Source organism: Saccoglossus kowalevskii, chromosome 12 (assembly GCF_978046115.1).
Source record: "Saccoglossus kowalevskii chromosome 12, keSacKowa6.1, whole genome shotgun sequence".
NCBI classification, from domain to species: Eukaryota; Metazoa; Hemichordata; class Enteropneusta; family Harrimaniidae; genus Saccoglossus; species Saccoglossus kowalevskii.
The window spans coordinates 36,747,839-36,762,154 of NC_140652.1; the positions used below are offsets into that span (position 1 = coordinate 36,747,839).

At 38.0% G+C, this 14,316-nt stretch overlaps 1 protein-coding gene across 1 annotated transcript; it reads right to left on the reverse strand.

The window, feature by feature from the left end:
• Window positions 1-279: 279 nt before the first annotated feature.
• Window positions 280-4,171, reverse strand: LOC102802658 (chondrolectin-like). The gene is made up of 5 exons (XM_085506258.1): window positions 4,082-4,171; window positions 3,365-3,444; window positions 2,599-2,998; window positions 1,290-1,369; window positions 280-478 (listed from the first exon to the last, which is right to left on the reverse strand). Exons 2-5 carry the CDS (start codon window positions 3,423-3,425, stop codon window positions 447-449), a joined length of 573 nt encoding a protein of 190 aa, XP_085362384.1. The 5' UTR covers window positions 3,426-3,444; window positions 4,082-4,171; the 3' UTR covers window positions 280-446.
• Between the last annotated feature and the right edge of the window lie 10,145 nt (window positions 4,172-14,316).

Genomic DNA, 14,316 nt, shown 5'->3' on the forward strand with positions numbered 1-14,316 from the left:
TACATATATAGATATATATCCCAAATAGTATGACGTGTCATCAAACCCACAAATGATCACATGACACACATGTCCAATTCACATACATTAAAGCGGGAGGGTCATCACCTGCGCACGCGCGGGAATTGAGTTCCACGCGACGATAACAACGCACGCTAAAAACGCAAAGGCTCATGGGTAGACGCTTGTTTGTAAACAATGACACGCTATGGCCATCTGACGCATGTGCAGGTGACGACTCCCCCGCTTTAAATAAATAATACCCAGAGTACAATTAGATATATTATTACATTTTAATACTAATCGTAACTACATATGTATTAAGTACAGCGAGATTGAACAGAATACTCAATAGTATTGAGTAGCGAAAACATATTTAGTAACTATATCAGAAAACTATAACTTGAAGCTTTGTTTGTATGTTTCTCCATATATTGTTGGATGTACTATTCACACGAATCGTTCGCACATGGACATTCTACAAAGCAAAAAAAAAAAAAAAGAATCAGACATGTGATTTAAATACAATGTAAAATGCCTTGAACGACAGTGCAACCCAACCAGTCTGAGCAGTATCGCAATATAGCTTTCAATATTAATATCAACTTACAATTACAAACTGTCATTTTGAAATATCAATATTGCAAAACAGCAGTATTACAATACTGTTGGTTGAGTTGTTGTTTTTCTGTTCATAGTAGTAAACTGTTAGTTTGGTGACAAATGGTGAAGGTAAAAAAAACATACACAACAGCAAATCGTAACCAACTTGTATCTCAGGGTATATTATACAAGTTTCAGGGAGCATCTTGGGTAACTGACTAAACCAATCAGAATTGCCCTATTTGCGAGATTCTGGTCACGTGATATTCTGTCCGACTACGTCAGCATCTTGTCGGCTCGTTTGTTTACGACGCGTTAGGATATCTACTCATTTAGTGATTATAATTTCACTAACTACAACTAGCCAGGATTAACCACGACTAACTACGACTAGCCAGGATTAACCACGACTAACTACGACTAGCCAGGATTAACCACGACTAACTACAACTAGCCAGGATTAACCACGACTAACTACGACTAGCCAGGATTAACCACGAATAACTACGACTAGCCAGGATTAACCACGACTAACTACGACTAGCCAGGATTAACTACGACTAACTATGACGATCCAGGACTAACTACGACTAATAACGAATTATGAGATTAACAAGATGTCTGATTTGATCATCCCGTGAGACAAGGTTATCACTTGATACCGAGACCAGTTGGTCGGACCTTACCTTCCTCAAACATGCACACAAATCCTTTCTTCTCGTAGCAATACTCGTCATCAAAGTCACCTTTGGCTTTCGGTTTATACCTGCAACAAAACCACAATTAGCATATCTAGGAATATCTAATACAATTAGCATATCTAGGAATATCTAATACAATTAGCATATCTAGGAATATCTAATACAATTAGCATATCTAGGAATATCTAATACAATTAGCATATCTAGGAATATCTAATACAATTAGCATATCTAGGAATATCTAATACAATTAGCATATCTAGGAATATCTAATACAATTAGCATATCTAGGAATATCTAATACAATTAGCATAACTAGGAATATCTAATACAATTAGCATATCTAGGAATATCTAATACAATTAGCATATCTAGGAATATCTAATACAATTAGCATATCTAGGAATATCTAATACAATTAGCATATCTAGGAATATCTAATACAATTAGCATAACTAGGAATATCTAATACAATTAGCATAACTAGGAATATCTAATACAATTAGCATATCTAGGAATATCTAATACAATTAGCATATCTAGGAATATCTAATACAATTAGCATATCTAGGAATATCTAATACAATTAGCATATCTAGGAATATCTAATACAATTAGCATATCTAGGAATATCTAATACAATTAGCACATATCTAGGAATATCTAATACAATTAGCATATCTAGGAATATCTAATACAATTAGCATATCTAGGAATATCTAATACAATTAGCATATCTAGGAATATCTAATACAATTAGCATATCTAGGAATATCTAGTACAATTAGCATATCTAGGAATATCTAATACAATTAGCATATCTAGGAATATCTAATACAATTAGCATATCTAGGAATATCTAATACAATTAGCATATCTAGGAATATCTAATACAATTAGCATATCTAGGAATATCTAATACAATTAGCATATCTAGGAATATCTAATACAATTAGCATATCTAGGAATATCTAATACAATTTTATGCTTTGAAACTCTGTAATTGTTGCTATATATATACATGAAATATACCACCCTACTACGCGCACATATTGGCATAAGTAGTAATTACAGGCACTATATGGGGATGAACCTCGGCTGCATAATAAGGGGCGTTCACATCAAACCAACGTGACGAGTCGTATCGGCTCGGACAAGTGTTACGAGTTTTTTTGTGACAACTAGATACCCCGCTGTTATTTTTAAAGCAAGAAATGGTATAACATTATCTTTAAAATATCGTAGATAGATGGAAGCTACGCTAACTAGTTTGTAGTAACAATTTATAAGTTACCATAACTGAACGCAGTTCTGTCCACCAGCGTCTTCTTCGATTTGATCGTTAGGTTGGTTTTCTGCCCACTTTACGAACTGAACACATGGTGGGTCAGTCTGCAACCATTCAAACAACTCAGGATGTGCCTTATGACGAGATGGTTTGGGGTCACGTGGGTCGTAATATCCAATCCAGAAACCCCAGTTGTGACATTTCCGTTCGTTTACTCCTTCTGTTTCCTTGATAATCTTTTTTATTGCCTTGTGCGTTGATTGCTGATCGATAGTTGCTAGGCTACCACCCAGGTTCTCACAGTAGTCTTTTGACCAATCCCACGTAGAATGGTCATTACGGCAAAACACTTTATATAACAGACATCTACAGCTTCTATAACATCCGACTTCAGGGTTGTTCATCTCTTAATTGAAATATAGGCAGATAGGAAGACAGATATTAAGGTATACAATCGCTACGTGTGGCATCCCATAATAGTTGCCCACCCATCTCATGTATTGTTATCCTATGTATTCTATTTAAAGGGCGGTGGTTGTCCACCCGCGTCCTGTTCGATATGGGACTCATAGCGACGTATACAACGCGTGTAAAATACATTGTTTATTTACATGAAATTCGAACACGCGCTGCGCGACGACCATCATCCTTTAAGGTAAGCACAATATACATGGAGGTAATCTCCGAACCAGTAAACTAGAAGCGACACGAGACGATTGTGATTGTTGTAATATTGTCATTAAAATCGAAACAAATAAATCATGGCACATACCGACAGGCGTTACCACCAAGAATAATCCAATCACAGCGAGCGATATGGTAGTCAACATCATCTTGATCTAAGTAATACGTCTACAATTAATGAACGCATATTATCAAGTCGTGACTTTCAACACAACTCAGAGTTGATTATTGAATTATGCCAGTGAAATCATATGGTACAAAACAGAGACAGAATAGTTTCACATAAAATCTTGCATAAAAGAATATTTGATCTAAACAATAAATCAATCAAAATATCTTGTCGAATGGATCTATCCAAAGTACTTGTTGGTTTTTATTAATAATTCTAAGCCATTTACTCAAAATGTTCACATAATTTAGCTAAAAAACATATATACGTGTCTTTACATCGAGAATATTTTTACGTACTTTTAAATCCTGAAAGTGAAAGCTGCTAAACATTATATATTATCTACATTATTTGTAGACATTAAATCAAAACATTTCCCAAGGAGGGTAGATTACAATAGAAATATGGAAAATTGTCTTCGTCAGAGTAAAAGCACAATTTAGAACAAGCAACTACAAATTAGAAACGTTGAGCACAATACAAAACTCCAATGAAGAAGAAGATGAACACACATCATTTTATGAACTGTAAATTATACACTGAACTTAGAACTACATCGAACAACGTGGTAAAACAAATCAACACAAACATTATTGAAGTAGCAAAATATTATCAGCAGACAAACAAAATACTCACCAACAACTCTTCTATAGTTGATTACCGGATATGAAATCGTAATAAAATCTGTGCCTTTTATGTGACTACTACAAACCGGGGGATTAGCTCGTCTTTTTTAGGTGAATTACAAGTATATGAACCATACATATGTATGTGCACAGAAATTCGATTGTTCGTCCCCCGGCGATGACGTCATTGATCGTGTGACGATGGAAATGTATCGAGGAGACTTCCAGAAGATAGGGGGCCTAGACGTTAATTAAATTAGATGGACCTCTAAGTTGATAAAGTTACGTTGTAAAGATGATATGATAAAAGACTTATGCTGTCAGGTCAATAAATACACATTTTCCGTAATCAAATAATGTGACCCTGGCGTGTTCTGTTTGTAAACTCTTCGCATATTTATCCGATAATCCAGGAGTGTCTAACTTCAAAACAATGTGTTCCGTAAATCAAGAAAGTGTGTAATTTATTTAAGAATGCATCATCATTTATTATTAATTCACCACCGTCACAAATGAACAGATAGATATGTAATTGGCCTATTCAATTACTGATTATATTTTAATGTATTACAGTATTTAAAATCAGTTTGAGTGGAAACAGCTAAAAATTGAAATTTTCAAATACAAGATTCCGGACAAAAAACTAAACGCATAAAATTTCCCTGCAGATAACAACTATGTAATCACACAGACGAACAGACTGCACCTGGTGTTGTATATCTACCACCTTATAATTATTTTAATACATGCACTGACACATTCACCGAGTTAAAAAGAAATACCTATAGTGTGAATTGTGAGGATTATTTTAAAGACTCGCTAATTTGGTCATACGTTATAGAAATAACCAAACATCTTTTAAAGTATTTACTCACGTAGCTACTACTCAATCATTATTAGTTATTAAGTACAATTCGTATGCAGTATATTCTAATTTGTCTTGCATACAATGTATATACACGTAAACCATCAATTAGTTTATTTCACCAATTTTAAAGCTAAATATCATGGGAATTGTTGAAAAAAATGTAATATCATGATATAACAAGGAACAGACCAGACATACTGGGAGATGGAAAATAATACACTATTTGTCCATTCATATTGTCTTCATTTTTAAGTTTGATATTGTTTAAGATTACGTTGTACTAAATGTTTTTTTTTGTTTAAATTATTCTCTGTTGACATTTTTTAAATCTATCATCTCCTAATAGGGTTTAATGATCGGTTTCTAGTGAACAATTTAAATTATAACTGTATTAAATTAAAAAAAGAAATGTAGGTGAACTTTCAAGCAACGAGAGTTTTAATAACTTTGCAATAACTTGTATAATATAATTTCACCCTGTGAATAGCATGATATTCTATGTAGCATTCACACTGACCATACGGGGCAGAAAAGCGAGGACATTATATACCGTAATGTCGATTCCCCTAACTCGATTCATATATACAATAAACAAGCAACCCAACAAAGTCAATATTAAAAGGATGGTCACATCATCCTATTTCAATGGCAATGAAATTATCACTCGGTGACAACATAGCTAACATAACATCACTTCTATTTTATGTTAATTACGGCACTCGCTCGCTCAGAGACGTCAAGGCGTCGGGCCCAATTTGTTGAAAAAAATCCATGATTAGTTGTTAACGTTTTGCAGTAACCTAGAGTATAGACTTTTACCGGTATGACTGACGTGATTTGATATAATCCGATATCCATGTGTGCACATTCTTACCGGTAAGCGTTGAACGTAATCCAAAATCTATCATGCACATCACATTTCTAACACAGCTGCCAGACACGACAACACCAACTTCCTGTCAGACTAGTTTGATTGACGTGCAACATCCTGGACTGCGTACTGGAGGTTTGACTTTTTTAAAAGAATACTGTTGTGTGTTCTTCAAACAAAATAATTGTTCTACAGTATGGAGTATTAAATAACAATATTAAAATAAATTGTATAGCTCCGTCAATATTATATCTTTAAAAGTAGAACATAACCTCATTCTCTACACACCCACGTTGTTGTAACACATTTAACACAACACATGGATTTGAAATATAATAGAACTATTTTTTTCACATATTTATTTTGAATAATAGAACAACAGAATCTACTTTTGACCATCGCAGTACTTTTAGGACCACTTAACCACCAGAGTAACATTCAGACCACATGACCACCACGGTACCATTAAGACCACTTAACCACCAGAGTAACGTTCAGACCACTTGACCATCACGGTACCATTAGGACCACTAAACCACCAGAGTAACATTCAGACCACTTGACCACCAGAGTAACATTTAGACCACCTGACCATCACAGTACCATTAGAACCACTTAACCACTAGAGTAACATTCAGACCACTTGACCATCACAGTACCATAAGGACCACTTAACCACCAGAGTAACATTCAGACCACTTGACCACCACAGTACTATTAGGACAACTTGATCATTACAGTACCATTATGACCACTTAACCACCAGAGTAACATTCAGACCACTTGACCACCACAGTACCATTAGGACCACTTAACCATCACAGTACCATTCTGACAACCTACCAATTATAGTACCATCAGGACCACTTAACCACCAGAGTAACATTCAGACCACTTGACCACCACAGTATCATAAGGGCAACTGCACCACCAGAGTAACATTCAGACCACTTGACCACCACAGTACCATTCAGACCACTTAACCATCTTAGTACCATTAGAACAACTTGACCGTCACAGCACCATCAGGACCACTTGACCACCACAGTACAATTCAGACCACTTATCTATCACAGTACCATACAGACCACTTAACCACCACAGTACCATCAGGACCACTTAACCATCACAGTACCATTCGGACCACTTAAACACCACAGTACCATTCAGACCACTTAACCATCTTAGTACCATTTAGACCACTTAACCATCTTAGTACAATTAGAACCACTTAAACACCACAGTACCATTCAGACCACTTAACCACCACAGTACCATTAAAACCACTTAACCACCACAGTACCATTCAGACCACTTAACCATCTTAGTAACATTCAGACCATTTAACCATCTTAGTACCATCAGGACCACTTAACCACCACAGTACCATTCAGACCACTTAAACATCTTAGTACCATTTAGACCACTTAACCATCTTAGTACCATTAGGACCACTTAACCATCTTAGTACCATTAGGACCACTTAACCATCACAGTACCATTCAGACCACTTAACCATCTTAGTACCATTCAGACTACTTAACCATCTTAGTACTATCAGGACCACTTAACCATCTTAGTACCATTCAGACCACATAACCATCTTAGTACCATCAGGACCACTTAACCACCACAGTACCATTCAGACCACTTAACCATCTTAGTACTATCAGGACCACTTAACCATCACAGTACCATTCAGACCACTTAACCATCTTAATGCCATCAGGACCACTTAACCACCACAGTACCATTCAGACCACTTAACCATCTTAGTACCATTCAGACCACTTAACCATCTTAGTACCATCAGGACCACTTAACCACCACAGTACCATTCAGACCACTTAACCATCTTAGTACCATTTAGACCACTTAACCATCTTAGTATCATTAGAACCACTTAACCATCACAGTACCATTAGAACCACTTAACCATCACAGTACCATTCAGACCACTTAACCATCTCAGGACCATCAGGACCACTTAACCACCACAGTACCATTAGGACCACTTAACCATCACATTGCCATTCAGACCACTTAACCAGCTTAGTACCCTTCAGACCACTTAACCATCTTAGTACCATCAGGACCACTTAACCACCACAGTACCATTAGGACCACTTAACCGTCACAGTACCATCAGAACCACTTAAACATCATAGTACCATTAGAACCACTTAAACATCACACTACCACTAGGACCACTTAACCATCACAGTACCTTTAGAACCACTTAAACATCGCAGCACCATTAGAACAACTTAAACATCACAGTACCATTAGAACCACACAACATACGCAGCACCATTAGAACCACTTAACCATCACAGTACAATTAGAACCGCTTAAACATCACCGTACCATTTAGACCACTTATCCATCTTAGTACCATCAGGACCACTTAACCACCACAGTACCATTAGAACCACTTAAACATCACAGTACCATTAGAACCACTTAACCATCACAGTACCATTTAAACCACTTAAAAATCTTAATACCATTAGGACCACTTAACCATAACAGTACCATTGGAACCACTTAACCATTGCACTAACATTAGGACCACTTAACCATCTTAGAACTATGAGGACCACTTAACCATCACAGTATCATACAGACCACTTAACCATCTTAATACCATCAGGACCACGTAACCACAACGGTACCATTCAGACCACTTAACCTTCTTAAAACCATCAGGACCACTTAACCATCACAGTACCATTCAGACCACTTAACCATTTTAGTACACTCTGGACCACTAAACCACCACAGTACCATTAGGACCACTTAACCATCACATTGCCATTCAGACCACTTAACCATCTTAGTACCAGTCAGACCACTTATCCAAATTAGTACCATCAGGACCACTTACCCATCGCACTACCTTCAGGACCACTTAAACATTACAGTACCATTCAGACCACTTAACCATCTTAGTACCATCAGGACCACTTAACCACCACAGTACCATTAGGACCACTTAACCGTCACAGTACCATCAGAACCACTTAACCATCACAGTACCATTAGGACCACTTAACCATCACAGTACCATCAGAACCACTTAAACATCACAGTACCATTAGAACCACTTAAACATCACACTACCACTAGGACCACTTAACCATCATAGTACCATCAGAACCACTTAAACATCATAGTACCATCCGAACCACTTAAACATCACAGTACCATTAGAACCACTTAAACATCACACTACCACTAGGACCACTTAACCATCACAGTACCATTAGAACCACTTAACCATCACAGTACCATTAGAACCACTTAAACATCACAGTACCACTAGGACCACTTAACCATCACAGTACCATCAGAACCACTTAAACATCACAGTACCATTAGAACCACTTAACCATCACAGTACCATTAGAACCACTTAACCATCAACGTACCATTAGAACCACTTAACCATCACAGTACAATTAGAACCACTTAACCATCACAGTACCATCAGAACCACTTAAACATCACAGTACCATCAGAACCACTTAAACATCACAGTAACATTAGAACCACTTAACCATCACAATACCATTAGAACCACTTAACCATCACAGCACCATAAGAACCACTTAACCATCACAGTACCATTAGAACCACTTAACCATCGCACTAACACTAGGACCATTTAACCATCACAGCAACATTAGAACCGCTTAAACATCACAGTACCACTAGGACCACTTAACCATCACAGTACCATCAGAACCACTTAACCATCACAGTACCATCAGAACCACTTAAACATCACAGTACCATTAGAACCACTTAACCATCACAGTACCATTAGAACCACTTAAACATCATAGTACCATCAGAACCACTTAAACATCACAGTACCATTAGAACCACTAAAACATCGCACTACCACTAGGACCACTTAACCATCACAGTACCATTAGAACCACTTAACCATCACAGTACCATTAGAACCACTTAACCATCACAGTACCATTAGAACCACTTAAACATCATAGTACCATCCGAACCACTTAAACATCACAGTACCATTAGAACCACTTAAACATCACACTACTACTAGGACCACTTAACCATCACAGTACCATTAGAACCACTTAACCATCACAGTACCATTAGAACCACTTAAACATCACAGTACCACTAGGACCACTTAACCATCACAGTACCATCAGAACCACTTAAACATCACAGTACCATTAGAACCACTTAACCATCACAGTACCATTAGAACCACTTAACCATCACAGTACTATTAGAACCACTTAACCATCACAGTACAATTAGAACCACTTAACCATCACAGTACCATCAGAACCACTTAAACATCACAGTACCATCAGAACCACTTAAACATCACAGTAACATTAGAACCACTTAACCATCACAATACCATTAGAACCACTTAACCATCACAGCACCATTAGAACCACTTAACCATCACAGTACCATTAGAACCACTTAACCATCGCACTAACACTAGGACCACTTAACCATCACAGCACCATTAGAACCGCTTAAACATCACAGTACCACTAGGACCACTTAACCATCACAGTACCATCAGAACCACTTAACCATCACAGTACCATCAGAACCACTTAAACATCACAGTACCATTAGAACCACTTAACCATCACAGTACCATTAGAACCACTTAAACATCATAGTACCATCAGAACCACTTAAACATCACAGTACCATTAGAACCACTAAAACATCGCACTACCACTAGGACCACTTAACAATCACAGTACCATTAGAACCACTTAACCATCACAGTACCATTAGAACCACTTAACCATCACAGCACCATTAGAACCACTTAACCATCACAGTACCATTAGAACCACTTAACCATCGCACTAACACTAGGACCACTTAACCATCACAGCACCATTAGAACCGCTTAAACATCACAGTACCACTAGGACCACTTAACCATCACAGTACCATCAGAACCACTTAACCATCACAGTACCATCAGAACCACTTAAACATCACAGTACCATTAGAACCACTTAACCATCACAGTACCATTAGAACCACTTAAACATCATAGTACCATCAGAACCACTTAAACATCACAGTACCATTAGAACCACTAAAACATCGCACTACCACTAGGACCACTTAACCATCACAGTACCATTAGAACCACTTAACCATCACAGTACCATTAGAACCACTTAACCATCACAGTACCATTAGAACCACTTAACCATCACAGCACCATTAGAACCACTTAACCATCACAGTACCATTAGAACCACTTAACCATCGCACTAACACTAGGACCACTTAACCATCACAGCACCATTAGAACCGCTTAAACATCACAGTACCACTAGGACCACTTAACCATCACAGTACCATCAGAACCACTTAAACATCACAGTACCATTAGAACCACTTAACCATCACAGTACCATTAGAACCACTTAAACATCATAGTACCATCAGAACCACTTAAACATCACAGTACCATTAGAACCACTAAAACATCACACTACCACTAGTACCACTTAACCATCACAGTACCATCAGAACCACTTAAACATCACAGTACCATTAGAACCACTTAACCATCACAGTACCATTAGAACCACTTAACCATCACAGTACCATTAGAACCACTTAACCATCACAGTACCATTAGAACCACTTAAACATCACAGTACCATTAGAACCACTTAACCATCACAGTACCATTAGAACCACTTAAACATCATAGTACCATCAGAACCACTTAAACATCGCAGTACCATTAGAACCACTTAAACATCGAACTACCACTAGGACCACTTAACCATCACAGTACCATTAGAACCACTTAACCATCACAGTACCATTAGAACCACTTAACCATCACAGTACCATTAGAACCACTTAACCATCACAGTTCCATTAGAACCACTTAACCATCACAGTACCATTAGAACCACTTAACCATCGCACTAACACTAGGACCACTTAACCATCACAGCACCATTAGAACTGCTTAAACATCACAGTACCATTAGAACCAATTAAACATTACAGTACCATTTAAAACACTTAACCATATTAGTACCATTAGGACCACTTAACCACCACAGTACCATTAGAACCACTTAACCATCACAGCACCATTAGAACCACTTAACCATCACAGTACCATTAGAACCACTTAACCATCGCACTAACACTAGGACCACTTAACCCTCACAGCACCATTAGAACCGCTTATACATCACAGTACCACTAGGACCACTTAACCATCACAGTACCATCAGAACCACTTAAACATCACATTACCATTAGAACCACTTAACCATCACAGTACCATTAGGACCACTTAAACATCACACTACCACTAGTACCACTTAACCATCACAGTACCATCAGAACCACTTAAACACCACAGTACCATTAGAACCACTCAACCATCACAGTACCATTAGAACCACTTAACCATCACAGTACCATCAGAACCACTTAACCATCACAGTACCATCAGAACCACTTAAACATCACAGTACCATTAGAACCACTTAAACATCACACTACCACTAGGACCACTTAACCATCATAGTACCATCAGAACCACTTAAACATCATAGTACCATCAGGACCACTTACCCATCGCACTACCATCAGGACCACTTAAACATTACAGTACCATTCAGACCACTTAACCATCTTAGTACCATCAGGACCACTTAACCACCACAGTACCATTAGGACCACTTAACCGTCACAGTACCATCAGAACCACTTAACCATCACAGTACCATTAGGACCACTTAACCATCACAGTACCATCAGAACCACTTAAACATCACAGTACCATTAGAACCACTTAAACATCACACTACCATTAGGACCACTTAACCATCATAGTACCATCAGAACCACTTAAACATCATAGTACCATCCGAACCACTTAAACATCACAGTACCATTAGAACCACTTAAACATCACACTACCACTAGGACCACTTAACCATCACAGTACCATTATAACCGCTTAACCATCACAGTACCATTAGAACCACTTAAACATCACAGTACCACTAGGACCACTTAACCATCACAGTACCATCAGAACCACTTAACCATCACAGTACCACTAGGACCACTTAACCATCTTAAAACCATCAGGACCACTTAACCACCACAGTAACATTCTGACCACTTAACCATCTTAATACCATCTGGACCACTTAACCATCACAGTATCATTCAGACCACTTAACCATCTTAATACCATCAGGACCACTTAACCACCACAGTACCATTCAGACCACTTAACCATCTTAGTACCATCAGGACCACTTAACCATCACAGTACCATTCAGACCACTTAACCATCTTAGTACCATCAGGACCACTTAACCACCACAGTACCATTAGGACCACTTAACCATCACATTGTCATTCAGACCACTTAACCATCGTAGTACCAGTCAGACCACTTAACAATCTTAGTACCATTAGGACCACTTAACCACCACAATACCATTAGGACCACTTAACCATAACAGTATCATTGGAAACACTTAGCCATTGCACTACCATTAGGACCACTTAACCATCTTAGTACTATGAGGACCACTTAACCATCACAGTACCACTAGGACCACTTAACCATCTTAAAACCATCAGGACCACTTAACCACCACAGTAACATTCTGACCACTTAACCATCTTAATACCATCTGGACCACTTAACCATCACAGTATCATTCAGACCACTTAACCATCTTAATACCATCAGGACCACTTAACCACCACAGTACCATTCAGACCACTTAACCATCTTAGTACCATCAGGACCACTTAACCATCACAGTACCATTCAGACCACTTAACCATCTTAGTACCATCAGGACCACTTAACCACCACAGTACCATTAGGACCACTTAACCATCACATTGTCATTCAGACCACTTAACCATCGTAGTACCAGTCAGACCACTTAACAATCTTAGTACCATTAGGACCACTTAACCACCACAATACCATTAGGACCACTTAACCATAACAGTATCATTGGAAACACTTAGCCATTGCACTACCATTAGGACCACTTAACCATCTTAGTACTATGAGGACCACTTAACCATCACAGTACCATTAAGACCCCTTAACCATCTTAAAACCATCAGGACCACTTGACCACCACAGTACCATTCAGACCACTTAACCATCTTAGTACCATCTGGACCACTTAACCATCACAGTACCATTCAGACCACTTAACCATTTTAGTACACTCTGGACCACTTAACCATCACAGTACCATTAGGACCACTTAACCGTCACAGTACCATCAGAACCACTTAACCATCACATTACCATTAGGACCACTTAACCATCACAGTACCATCAGAACCACTTAAACATCACAGTACCATTAGAACCACTTAAACATCACACTACCACTAGGACCACTTAACCATCACAGTACCATCAGCACCACTTAAAAATCACAGTATCATTAGA

Excerpts from the sequence above, each read along its gene's own strand:
- LOC102802658 (XM_085506258.1), bottom strand. The coding sequence starts at position 3,425 with ATGATGTTGACTACCATATCGCTCGCTGTGATTGGATTATTCTTGGTG. Across the intron at positions 2,999-3,364 it reads CTTGGTGGTAACGCCTGTCG|AGATGAACAACCCTGAAGTC; the intron begins GTATGTGCCATG and ends ATTTCAATTAAG. Across the intron at positions 479-1,289 it reads TGTGTGCATGTTTGAGGAAG|AATGTCCATGTGCGAACGAT; the intron begins GTAAGGTCCGAC and ends TTTGCTTTGTAG.